Source organism: Magnolia sinica, chromosome 10 (genome assembly GCF_029962835.1).
Source record: "Magnolia sinica isolate HGM2019 chromosome 10, MsV1, whole genome shotgun sequence".
Lineage (NCBI taxonomy): Eukaryota > Viridiplantae > Streptophyta > Magnoliopsida > Magnoliales > Magnoliaceae > Magnolia > Magnolia sinica.
In genome coordinates this window covers 11,136,909-11,151,000 of record NC_080582.1, presented here as the reverse complement: position 1 = coordinate 11,151,000, position 14,092 = coordinate 11,136,909, and the positions used below count along the sequence as shown (strand labels likewise).

At 40.9% G+C, this 14,092-nt stretch overlaps 1 protein-coding gene across 1 annotated transcript; it reads left to right on the top strand.

Annotated features, from left to right (window-relative positions):
* The first annotated feature begins 13,065 nt into the window (after positions 1 to 13,065).
* LOC131257347 (uncharacterized) lies at positions 13,066 to 13,730 on the top strand. Its single transcript, XM_058258242.1, has 2 exons — positions 13,066 to 13,336; positions 13,426 to 13,730. Exons 1-2 carry the CDS (start codon positions 13,085 to 13,087, stop codon positions 13,690 to 13,692), a joined length of 519 nt encoding a protein of 172 aa, XP_058114225.1. The 5' UTR covers positions 13,066 to 13,084; the 3' UTR covers positions 13,693 to 13,730.
* Positions 13,731 to 14,092: the final 362 nt, after the last annotated feature.

Genomic DNA, 14,092 nt, shown 5'->3' with positions numbered 1-14,092 from the left:
ATATGATCACTGTGTCTATTACAAAACACTGAGTTATGACAAATTCATCATCCTAGTATTGTATGTTGATGATATGTTGATCGCATGTTATAGTATATCTGAAATCAATGTACTTAAGACTCAGTTATCAGGAACATTCAAGATAAAAGATCTAGGGGCTGTAAAGAGTGTCCTCGGCATAGATATTCATAGAGACAGGAAGAAGAGCAAACTTTGGTTATCACAAGCAAAATACTTTGAAAAGGTATTGATCAAGTATGGGATGGACCATGCAAAGCTGGTGATAGTGTAACACCTTGAAAATCGGGGATCGCGCATACACTCGACTCCCGAGTTCCCGGGTGTCACTTATAACCGATTTTTCTTAATATGCATTTAATCGGGTTAAATGCACAGCCTGGAGTTCTTGGAACATGAAGCACAAATGCACCTGTCGACTGAAATGAAAGAGAACTAGCATATGTATATATATACACATATACATGACCAAAAAATAAAGGGTCGCACATGTCGTCACCTAACAAAATCACAAAAGAATAATATGTCCAGAAAGAATAGAACTAAGCCCTCTACGTAGCGATCCAGCGTGCCATCTACAGGTTCGAAGAGGGCCCGTACATCGGCTGGAAGTAAGAGAACTCATCCTCCTCCTCGAGGCTCACGTCGCTAGGCTCCACGAAATCTGTATCACCTGCATCTATGAACGGGTCTGGTTGGTGTTTTAAAACACCGTCCCAGAGTGGGAGTGAGTGATCAACTCAGTGGGTGCTATTAGCCATAAGTTGTAACAAGCATCAATTATAATAAGAATTTAATGAAAAACAATCAATCATAAACATCTATCTAGTCTTGTTAATGCGCATGCATGCAGGATGATATGATGTATGCCCTCGCCACAACGCTCCCTCGAGCGACTCCATCTAACGATCGCGTATGACAACACTCCCTCAGTGCGACCTCGACTGCCGAGTCGCCAACCTAGCTAATGCCATGCAATGATGATGTTAACCGGGTTCTTAGTTAAGTCCATTCATCCAGCAGATTTGAAAATCTGATACACCCCACATATCAAATGCCCTGAACTAGTTGCGAGGCCAAGACCCCCCAATGTGTGAGGCCGAGACCCCGCGATCCTTGACCCCGTCGGGTTTCCCCCATCCCCGACTTCAAGCACATGGGGGGTGCTGAATGTGGGGTCGCTCGCGGTCACTACGGGGAGGCGCGTCACCCCAGCGTAGGCCGACAGCTCGGACACAGTGTCCCATTCCACCATGCCCGGCTCACGAGACAGTGGATCGATATTCAATTCGTTATCGATGGGCTACAACGGTGGTAGGGTATTCCAGTTTTCATACATATGTGAGCAAACAAGGTTAACAAACCAGGTGGGTCAGCCAGTGGACTAAACCGCACGAGCCCAGGCAAGTATGTGGCGGAACGACATCGGGTACAAGCGACCCATGTAGCCTAACTACTGCCGCCCACACGTACTCGTCCAAACCCATGGGTTTAGCCTCAAGGTGGTCCTACCAACGGAACCACCTTCGCTCTCCTCATGTTCCTGACCAACCCAAGGGTAAGAATAGTGATTCATAGCATGCCAACTACCAATGTAACATCAAGCATATTCAACACCATGTTCTCATGTTGCTCAACATACAATTCAAATTTCTCTAGCAAGCAAACTATTAATATCATGAATAAGGTGTATGTGTGTGGTGTGGGTTGGTGAGGAAGTTAAGCACTTCCTACACCTCAAGGGATCAAATACATAAGAGCAAATGAATCATACACAATATGAAGCAACACATATGAGAAAAAGAAATCAACCAAACATGAGCATGTAATCATCCATGCACTAGATCATGAGAGAGACAAGATTAACATCAAAGAGAGATAAACATGCAAATCATACAATTGTAACAACATGTCATCCCTAGGTTCCTTTAGATTTTTCCATACAACATACCAAGCAAACAAAATCATTAAACTCCAACTATAATTGGTGCTAGGCCACCTAAGGATAATAGTCCGCACCTATGGATCGTTGAGATCTTGGAAAACGACCTAGAAACGCCAAACTCGATGTTGATCGGCCGGAATCCTAAGACAATGCACCTGCATGTTAGGATTTCATACAAAAGATTACAAAAAGAATGGGTGCTTACTTCCCCAATCGGATGAAAATCACTTGTATTTGTGGATGTGGGATTTCTTGATCAAAGGGAAGAGGGGTTTCTAGATCTCACCTCCCTTGGGCCCACCTTTCTCTCCCTTCTTCCTTCTCTCCTTCTCTCTTTCTCCTCTCTTCTCCTCTTTTCTCCTCTTTCTCTCTCTCTTTCTTTTCTCTAGGGCAAATTCGTATGGGGAGAGGGGTGCCCCAAATGAGGCCCTTTTATAATGCCAGATTTGGTGCAAATGGCCCCAAGTGCTAGGTTTTTACTATACTAGACCTATGAGATGGTTTTTCTAAGCTTTAGGGCCCACTATGGGGTGTACAAGTCAATATACGCTGTAAGATAGCTAGCCCTAATGATGATCTACGTATGGATGTGATCGGCCCGCCATTTCGATGCGCCGATCGATAGATATGATAAGAAGTCAGTTCAACGGTCACCGATAGTCGATCAGGGCCGCGGCTATACGGATATGAGCAGGAAAATATCCTTACTCCATGGGTAAAGTTTGGTCACAAACCGACGGTCCGAAATCCTCAACTTTGCATAAGAGTGGACGACTCAATTCACTTAAGTTCCAACTCCTTCCTTTAGGGTATTTGCACTTCTCATGCACTCGTCCTTCGGCTCAAGTTGACCGGTTCTGGACCGTACCCAGGTCCGATTCCCGCGATGGACGTCAAGCCCAATGAGACGGACATTATTCTATAGTTTTGGAACTAGTGGTCCACCAACGAGCGGTATAGAGCTTGTTTGGATAACCGGGGCAGTTCTGGTGGCCCTCTGACCATGAAACTTATAGGATAGGTGCTCCATGGCCCGATGAAGGGCCATGCAAAATTTGGGGATGATCAGATATGGGGTTTGGTCGCACGGGTCTGATTCGCGATCAACGGTCACCGTGCCACGATCGGGACCCAGATTTTGTGGGCGGGCGTAGAAAAATACATTAGACCTTTACCGTAAATTTGAAAGAAATCCGACAGCTGAAATGCCTGAATCTCAGTTTTATTTACCAGTGCCAGATTTCAATTCTGGCATTGGTGGGTTGCATTTGACAAGTGCCAGATTTCACTTCTGCGTGTCCACTGGGTCCGTGGTCCGCGATGGTCCCCAAGCTCAATGAGATATATGCTCCCTTGAATTTTTTTATAATTTTTTGACCTTCCCATGTCGCTGTATAGCCCGCACGGGCTGTCGCTAAGTGTAAACGGCCATCTGGCTTGGAGGCCTGCACCAGGTTCTATCAGGACCCGTCTGACCCATTCAATTGGGCTAATCTTGGTCTAATTTATTTGTGATACCTCATTACGAGTAGCTTAAACGAACGGTCTTGTGGCAAATCCTACGTGGATGCCCTAGGACACTGTTCTGGTTGGGTGGGACGTTACATTACACCTGATGCTCAAGTGATCGGGCGGATTCGTTGGCTCCCTACGGTTGATTAATCGGATTTGTGCGGTTCTTTACTGGCTTCACTCCTGTATAGAGTAACATTAAGTGCTATTAATCATTTAAGTGATATTATAAGTTAATTAAAAAAAAAAAATTCACGGATTTTTGGAAATCCAAAACATGCAAAGCTGGTGAGCCTTCCCCACGCGACTCACTTCAACCTTTCCTTAAAATAATGTCTTAAATCAAATGAGGAAAAGCAGGTTATGTCTCATGTGCCTTATTCGAATGCGGTTGGCAGTTTAATGCATGTCATGATCTGTACGAGACCAGATATTTCACAGGCAATCAGTGTTGTGAGTAGATATATGTCAAACCCTGGCAAGAAATATTGAGAAGCGGTGAAATGGCTACTTCGATACATTCGAGGTACAAAAGACTACGTCTTAACTTTTGAAAAGACAGGGGCAAAGTTGGTAGGATATGTGGATTCAGACCACGTAAGCAGTGTAGATTATAAAAAGTCTATTTTAGGATACTCGTTTGTACTAGCAGGTGGAGCAATTAGTTGGATATCGAAGCTTCAGTCCGTGGTGTCTCTTTCCACTACCGAAGCAGAATATATGGCAATAACAGAAGTGTTTAAATGAGGTGTTTGGTTAATAGGCATGATAAATCAGTTGGGACTTCAACAAGAGACCGTGCTGGTTAACTGTGATAGTGAGAGCGCTATCAATTTGGCTAAAAATTTTATTTATCACTCACATACTAAACACATTGATGTTCATCACCACTTTATTCGACAGGTGCTTAAGAAAGAAGGCGTAACACTGAAGAAGATTTACACCAGCGTGAATCTAGCATATATGCTCACCAAGGTCATTCGTACAGAGAAGTTTAAATTCTATGCAACTTCTTTGAGCATGGCAATGGCGTAAAAGAAGGATGGAGTGTGCACGAGAAGCGTTGTTGAAACTATAATGTGATGCAAAGATAAGAGAAGAGGTCAAAAAGTTATACGATTGAAGATTGAAGACATGGTGGAGATTGTTGTCAGAAGATGTCTTAAATCTTTTGTCTATGATGCTCAATTAGTCGAGGGATTGGCTCGATTAGTCGTGTAACGCCCTGAAATTCGGGGGTCGAGCATAACTTGAAGTCCAGTAGCAATGTATTTGGATTTCCGAGACGCTCGACCAATCGAGGGATAAGCTCAACCAGTCGAGGGGTCCTTCAACCAGTTGAAGGCCTGACTCGACTAGTCAAAGGTTACACAGACTGTACGCGGACTGCGTAAATTTGAGGCGGTTTCCGGACTTTTCCAAAGTTGGTGCATAAGTGGAGTTTTCTAAACTATAAATAGGGGTCCCTAGGGCTTTTCTGAAGTATTCCAAGTCTTCCTAAAAGTATTTCAAGGGTTTCTAAAAGGGTTCTAGGGTTATCAAAGGGTGTAGCAAGGGTGAGATTCAAGGTTGTTCAAATCGAGTAAGTCTTCTTTCTTTGTAATTTAATGGCTATGGAAGCTGACTACTTTTAGCTACGGATTTAATCCGTAGCTATATCCTAGGTTCTCTGTAGCTAAAACATACTTCTCAACCTATAACCTATATGGTGCTCAGGGAGATCCATGAGGTCCACTAGAATATATGTATTTGATCTAAGCCGTCCAAAAATTCGGATATGTAATTTTGTTACATGAGCCCAAAAATTATGGAGATTGAATATCTAGGTGGACCACACCATAAGAAATAATAGAAATTAAATGTTTACTGTTAATTTGTTGTGTGGTCACCTTAAAGATTTGATTTAAATGAATTTTTTATCATCCTTAAAATATTAATTTAAATTTATTGGATGGAGTGGATATATGAAATACATCACAGTGGGCCCCACGCAAGTAAAATCCTAAAACAGCTCAGGGCCGTCCGTCACGCGCCAGTCGAAAAAGCCCTCTCCCTCCAAAAACGCCATTATCTCCCGCCCTCCCAAACAGAAACCCATTCCCATCTCCGTCTCCATCTCTCTCTCTCTCTCTCTCTCTCTCTCTCTCTCTCTCTCTCTCTCTCTCGCACTCAGTCTCTCTCGTTCCCTTGCCCTCTCTTCATCTCCCGATCTCCCTCACCCTCTCTCACTGTCTCAAGGGCCGCATTCCGCATCTCCCGAAACCCATTTCGCTGCATGAAGTAGAAGAAGAAGAAGCATCGTACGGTGAGTATATTTCTTTTTCCCTCTTTATCTCTTTCTCAAATCTTTCAGAGGTTCAATCCGCATTCCCCTCTCTCTGTTTCTGAAATGTAAGGGCCGTTTGGCCGGTCGGATTGGAAGGGATTGGATGTTATTGGAAGGGATTGGAAGGATTTGCCCCTTCTGTTTCTGAAATCTAAGGGCCGTTTGGCCGGTCGGATTGGAAGGGATTGGATGTTATTGGAAGGGATTGGAAGTTAAATCCTGGGATTGGTCGGGCGTGCCAAACAGAGTCGGTGATCAGATCCCAATGCCTGAGACGCGTTTGGCTCGAGGGATTGGAAGGGATGGGAAGGTTTAATCCCAGTATTGGCCGGGTGTGCCAAACAGACTGGATATATCAATCCAGGGATATAGCAATCCCATGTATCTGAAGACAATCCACTGACAACACCATCAATACCTAGAAATCTAGGCCATCCACCATAATACCATTCAATCCCTTTCAATCCACCCAGCCAAACGGGGGAACGGACTGGCTACTCCCCCTGACACCAGCCAATGGCTGGTGGTCGGTGCTCCGTGGGACCTACCATGATGTATGTGTTTCATCCATCTATTTTTAGAGATCATTTTATCGCATGACACTAAAAATTAGATATATCTCAATCTCAAGGCGACCGCATTACAGGAAACAGTGTTGACTCAGCGTCGACCATTAAAAAAAATTTTTGGGGCCACAAAAGTTTTGGATATAGATGATCGTTGTTTTTTCCCTTCGCCTAGTCCTTTATGACCTAATCAACAAATTGGATGTCAAATAAACAGTACAGTGGGCCTTAGGAGGATTTTAATGGTGGATATCCAATCAGTATTGTTTTCATGGGGTGTGGACCACCTGATATTTATATCCTTCTAATTTTTTCGATAATACTATAGAATGATCTTTAAAAATGGATAAACGGAATGGATGAAAAACATACATCATGGTAGGGCCCATAGAGCACAGACCACCAGCCACGGGGCTGGTGGCAGGGGGAGTAGCCAATTCGTTCCCGCCAAACGGGCCCAAAAAATGCTTTGTGGGCTCCACCATAATATATGTATGCAGGCCATTCATTTTTTCAACTTCATTTTAGGGCCAAATCTCAGGTGGACCACACCATAGGAAACTGTGGTGATTGAATGCCCACCATTAGGGCCTGTTTGGCCGGGCAGATTGGATGGATTTGGATGGTATTAGAGTAGATTGTACAAATTTCAAGGTAATGATAGTTGCGTCAATAGATTGGTGCAAGATCTATGGGATTGCTATATCCCGGGATTGCTATTTTTGGTCTGTTTGGGACGCCTGGCCAATCCTGGGATTAAACTTTCCAATCCCTTTTAATCCCTTGAACCAAACACGTCCCAAGCAATTTTAAAGGGATTAGGGTGGATTGGATGGGATTTAAAGGTAATGATGGTGATGTCAGTGGATTGTCTTAAGATCCTGAAAGGAATTCCAGAATTATTTTTTTTTGGGTTTGTCAGATTGTGACATCAATTTGAATTTCTATGTTTTTTATTTTTTATTTTTATTTTTTATTTACAATGTCTTTTATGTTACTGGCATAGGCATTCATATATATATTGAGAAATATGATTGAAGTGTTAGACTAGCATGTGCATTTACACCAATTTGTTAAATGTTGGTGACTCATCCACCACACGTGTCATAAAACATGTTAATCCACTGCATTGCATTCATCAGGAATCAAGCTTAGGGGTAAACATTTTTGGCTTTTATTCAAAAAATCAAGCTATTTCAACTCCTAGTCTGGCCACTTATAAAATTATACCTAAAAATTGTAAATATACATCATATGGTCCACTTCAGTCTCGGAATAATACAATTTTTGGATAGTTTTTTTCATCATGATGAGCCAATACTATATGAATGGATTGGATGCACAGGAAACTGTGGTAATTCACCATTAAAACTTAATGTGGGTTGAAGAAATTTTGGATAGAGCTGATATTTGTGTGGTTTCTTCATCCTAGGTCTTTGTAAGCATTCCATTGCCCTTGTGTGGTGAAGTCTTTGACTGGTACGATCCATCATTTAGCTTGATATATTAGAATTGCATGCGAGACTTTTCATCTATGCAAGTGGTTTAATATTATACTTATTAATTACATTATTAATTTTTTGTAAAAATACAATGATGGCAAACTCCTTAATACATTGTATTTGGTAGGTAATATCTGTATGGGTCCAATCATCTGATAGCACTTCCTTCATTTTCAACTTTTGAGGAGGATGGTGCATTAGGTTAATTTCCAACTTTAATTTTTGGTAAGGTGCAGGTTGAAAATGGACCCATTGGTTAATCGAGATTTGGCTGTAATGAATAGGGAGTGGATGACACTAAGTTTCCCTGACCCACATTTTCTTTTTGGAATCAGAAGTTTTTCAAAGTTTGCACAAGAAAACCTTCCTGGTAGAGAATTTATTCCTTGTCCATGCACCACTTGCAGATGTGCACGTTTTTCGGTTTCTTATGATGATATGGAAATACATCTAATGAAAAATGGATTCGACCCAAGCTATAGGGTTTGGAACATGCATGGGGAACATGTATCACCTAAGTGTACTGTACGTGAATCAAGTTCCCAACAATACCATAGTGTCTCGAACTTAAATGAGGTTCACAACGCGATCGTTCAAGAACTTGGTGGTAATAACCTAGATGAAGTTGTACAGGATGAGCCCAACGTGACCCCTATAGTTGAAGGCGTCTTCGGAGAAAATGAAACTAATGAGTTTGAAGCAAATCTACGAGACGCAATGACTGAGCTATACCCTGGGGCCCTAGATTTCACCGTGTTGACTTTCATTGTACAACTTTTCAAATTAAAGGTGAATCATAGATGGAGTGAAAAAAGCTTTATAGAGCTTCTTCAACTACTAAAGAAGGTATTACCTTCCGGTAACAAGGCCCCAACTAATACCTACTAAGTGAAGAAGATCATTACAAAGTTGGGTTTTGATTATGTGAAAATTCATGCTTGTCCAAATGACTGCATCTTATACTGGAGAGAGAACGAGATGAAAACCATTTATCCAAATTGTAAAACTTCTAGGTACAAGACTGAAATGGGTTCTGAGAAAAAAGGATCTACAATACCTAGGAAGGTGTTAAGGTATTTTCCATTAACACCAAGGCTACAAAGAATGTTCAGTGTGCCATGGTTGGCGAAAGAAATGTCTTGGCACTCAACCAGAAAATTTCAACATGAAAAGATGGAGCATCCGGCTGATTCTATTGCATGGAAGAATCTTGATGACAAGTATACAGATTTTTCAGCTGAGCCTCGCAATGTTCGATTGGGTTTGGCTACAGATGGGTTTAACCCGTTCGGCACTTTCAGTATGTCGCATAGTTCATGGCCCGTTATGTGTGTGACGTACAACCTTCCACCAAAGCTTTGCATGAAACCTCAGTTTACTATGTTGACTTTGCTCATTGAGGGACCGCGACAACCAGGAAAGGATATTGATGTTTATCTACAACCATTGATTGATGAACTGCAAAAGTTATGGCGAGAAGGGGTCATGACGTTCGATGCATACCATGAAAATAAATTCAACATGCGTGTTGTTCTGCTTTGGACAATTCATGACTTTCCAGCATATGGTAACGTTTCTGGTTGTAGGACAAAGGGTAAGTATGGTTGTCCTATATGTGGTCCTAACACAGATTCTTTGCGACTCCAATATGGAAAGAAACATGTTTATATGGGCCACAGACGATGGTTGCCAATGTCAGAACAGGCTAGGAAGGACACAAGTGCTGGCACGTTCAACAAGAAGGTGGAGATACGACGTCAACCGATCCGTCTGGATGGGAGTGAGGTTAAAAGACAAACCGCGAACTTGAATATGCAGTGGAGGAAGACTAGGAAGAGTAATATAAGGGGTATTGATGGAGGCCGACAAGAGCTAGCGGATAATGTTGAATCACCGTGGTTCTTCAAACGGTCTATATTATTTGATCTGGAGTATTGGAAAGATATTTCCATGCGTCATAACCTTGATGTCATGCATATTGAAAAAAATATATGTGAAATCCTTATTGCCTTGATGTTGAACACGCCTGGTAAAACCAAGGATGATGCTAATGCACGCAGGGACCTGAAATAATTAGGAATTAAGAAGCGTTTATGGCTGAAAAAGAACAATGGCAAGGTGATTCAGAAATAAAGTCCTTTCTGTCTAAGAAAAGAAGAAAAAAAACTTTTCATCCAGACTTTGCATGAGCTGCGTGTTCCGATCGGTTTTAGTGCGAATTGGAGGACCATCGTAAAGGAAGATTGCGTGGATTTAAAGGGAATGAAGTCTCATTCTTACCATGTGTTGATGCAACATCTGCTCCCAGTTCTCATCCAGCATGCATTCAGGGATAGAAAGGTCATTCGTCCTATAATTACAAGCTTTTGCACCTTCTTTAATGCCTTGTGCTCGACAACCGTAGACCTTCAAACACTCCTTACTCTCGAGAGGGGCATGGCTAGGACGTTATGTCAGCTTGAGACTATATGCCCGCCATCGATATTTGTCATTATGATGCATTTGTCGATCCATTTAGCTTACGAGGCTCACATATGTGGTCCTGTATACTATCGATGGATGTATCCATTCGAAAGGTACATTGTGAGCTTAATAAGAATAAATCGGCTTAACATCTACATTTGCATGTATATATAATGTATCATTAACTTTGTCAGGTTCATGAAGACATTCAAGGCCTATGTCCGTAACAAGACACGACCTGAGGGTTGTATTGCAGAGCAGTACATCCAAGAGGAGACAGTTATATTCTGCAATCAATATAAAGGAAAACAGAAAACAAGCCTACTGGAGAAGCTGGAAAAACGGTTTAACAGAGTCATTCCAGGACTACGTAAGTTGAAAGATATCGTTGATGATGACTCTAATGATGACGATGTTGGTCCAGTAGGTACGGGTCAAAGTGTTATCCTAGCGGGTATCGAATACGAACAAGCTCGTAGATGGGTACTGAAGAGTCATCCCAGCTACGACGAGTGGGAATGGTATGTATAATAAGCTCATATATATATGTATGTATATATTTATCTTCCTTACTTTATGCGATTTTAATATAACAATGTTATCGAATATCACGCAGGAAGCACAAAGATTTCTTGTAGCGATGCTATAAGAGGATCAACAGGGTGCCTAACGAGGACGAATTCATATCTTGGTTGAAGAGGCAACCGGAGTTCATTGAATCTAACGATAATGAATTTAAAGATGTTGTGAGAGGACCTCTAGCTTTTTCTATGCAATACAATAAATATTGTATTAATGGTTTCGTCTTTGTCACTAAGGACTATGAGGAGAATAAAACGAACCAAAACAGTGGGGTTAGGACAGAGGGTATGACAACCTTTCGATCAAGTGCTAAGGATATCAATACAGTGGATGAAAATCAACCTTACTACGGAGTCCTTCGTAGAATTATCCAATTGGAGTACCGAACAAGGTACAAGCCCGTCCTATTTAAGTGTGATTGGGTGAAAGTGACACATCATGGTATTTCTTTTGATGCAGAAGCGAATTTGAGATTAGTAGATTTAGCTAGTCTTTACAGTTCAGACAAAGTCGGTGACGAGCCCTTCATTCTTGCAGAGCATGCCACGCAAGTTTTCTACTCCAGAGATCCAAAAATCTGGCATGTGGTCTTGGAGGTTCCTCAAAAAATTTTTGTCGAAGAAGAGACGTATGTTCTATTGGAACGATTAAGGGCTGTAAGTAATGCCGATGCAGACTGATCTCACCTCATTAGCAATGGTTGATGAATTGATATTCAATGAATCTGATGTCAATGTTGTGGTCGAGAAAACAAAGAAAAGAAAACGATCGAAGAGAATCTACCGATTTGTTTGTATTTTCTAAGCATGTAACAAAATGATATTTATTGGAGGAAGTTTAAACAAGGTTTGGATAATATAGTGAATTTTTGTACTTTATCGTGATCTAAATTATTTCTTAACTATTAGCTTTTTTAAAAAAATCTTTTCTTATCTTTTCATATTAGGGAATAAATAGGCACATGGATTCACAAGCGGAGGTATTGGGTGCGCAGATGCTTGGGAGTACAGATTCAACCAATACCAAAGGTAATAAGATACTTCTCCTTAATTATATATATAAATTTCTTTTTTCTTATATATTAGCGATAATCAATGATGTGTATATATAATTGTTATTCTTTTTATGTAATTGTGTCAGCTTCTTCTTCATCTAGAAAGAGAGGCATTACTAGGGGGTCTCTTTACTTGTGCAACCTGATAGGAAAAAAGTCCTAAAGACGAATGAATTCAGGTAACCGAATGAGGACTGTTCTGATCACAGAGACTTTGCATCACATGTCGGTGTCCTCACCCGTTCTCATATCCCGATCATATACCTGGACTTTCGTTAGGTGCCTCATGAACAAATTCATATGGTCACAGAAAGATTGTCACAGTTTTATGAGTTTGAGGGTCAAAGTTGGGATGCAAGTCTTGATTACGTTACAAAACACATCAAGGAAGCGTGGAGAAATTACAAGAGAAGATTAACTGTAAAATATATTAAAAATAAGGATCCTATTGCTGTGAGAGATGGTCTTGCCCCCCAAGTATCCCTATGAAGGATTGGAGGGTCTTCGTGGATCAACGTACCACCGAAGAATTCAAGAGGGCAAGCGCAAGGAATACGGTCAATCGGTCCAAGCTAAAAGGACTTGTGTGTCTTGGGTGGCATAGCATGGTTGTTACTCGCCATAAGATGGTATGTATTTAAAAATAGATATTATAGTTTAAAATTAAATTTAAATTTGAATTATCATTCATCTAAATCTATTAATGATGTGTATTTGAATGATATGTAATGTGCCAAAGGCGATGGAGAAGAATCTTACCTCTGATGTCGAGATAGGTAGATGTGAAGTCTTCTTAAGAGCCCATACAAGAAAGGACAAAGTTGTCTAATATCCTGACCTTGCTGTAAGTGTATCCCTCGTACCACTAACTAGTACCCTTGTGAAAAGCCTAAGTATAACTTTGAATTATATTGCATTCATTTGTATTTTTTCACAGGAAAAACTAGATGAGCTCTATAGTAGCAATCCTGCTTCTAGGATGACCGGCATGGATGATGCCCTTACAAAGGTAGTAATAAAATTTAAAAATTAGTAGAGTTTTATGGTAATTATGAATATCCTAATAACTTAATTTACAATGTTTTACAGTTGGTTGGGTCTGACAATAGAGGGCGAATGCGGGGTCTAGGTTGCTCAATAAGCAAGGTCGGACTGAAGAAGTCAGCCCCTGCTCGTTCAAAGGTAGAGAATGTGACAAAAGAAAAAGAGAACGTAACTCAAGAGTTATCTCAGGTGAAGAAAAAATTAGATGGTATAACTCAAGAAATAGTTGAGATGAAGAAAACATTGGTGGATATGCAGAAAGATAGACAGTATACTCAAAATCTCTCATCACCAACAGTCGCTAAATCTACTCAGGCATCGTCGGTATGCAAGTATAAATTTTTTACTATAATGAGCTTACAATTATATTATAAACGCTAACAATACCAATGCCATTTTATGTGTAAATGTAGCCGGATATTATATATATCGGTAAGAGATGCGACTTGCTTGGTTTTGGAAAACGTGGTGTAGTTGCTCATGGTGAAGTACACGAAGTTAATCCAAATGCAACTGTCCATTGCGAGCCGTTGGAGGATGGAGCTTTTGTTGTTGTCCTGACTGAGGTTATACAACCTCACGCTCCTTTGTGGAAAGAAGATGAGTTCGCATCTACACTTGGAGAGGCCGGTCCAGGATCATTTGTGCAATGGGGGAAAGAGGCTTTGAGAATTCAATAATTTGAACAAATTTGGTACTGTATAATTGAACATGTGTTGTGTGCATTTTGAACTCAATTTAAACTTGTTGTGTGCATTTTGAACTAATTTTGAACTTGTTGTGTGCATTTTGAACTAATTTGGCACTTGTTTTTTTTTATTTCTTTTAATATTGAATGAATTTTGTACTCTATATTTGAACGTATTTATAGTCTTAGGCTCCATTTGGTCATCACATTAGTATTTATAAAAACATTTTTTTTGAAAACCAAATGGAGCCTAAGCTCTTTTTTAACTCCGCCAATGCAACTCCTTGCATTGCCGGTCCCAAGCCCGGGTAAAGGAGGAGGGAGAAGGGCTTTAGAATGAATCGTCAACTATGGAGGAGATCTTGAAAATGCAGTGAGTATCTCTGGTTTTA

Coding starts and splice junctions, on each gene's coding strand:
- LOC131257347 (XM_058258242.1), top strand. CDS start 13,085: ATGCGGGGTCTAGGTTGCTCAATAAGCAAGGTCGGACTGAAGAAGTCA. Junction 13,337..13,425: donor AATCTACTCAGGCATCGTCG/GTATGCAAGTAT, acceptor GTGTAAATGTAG/CCGGATATTATATATATCGG.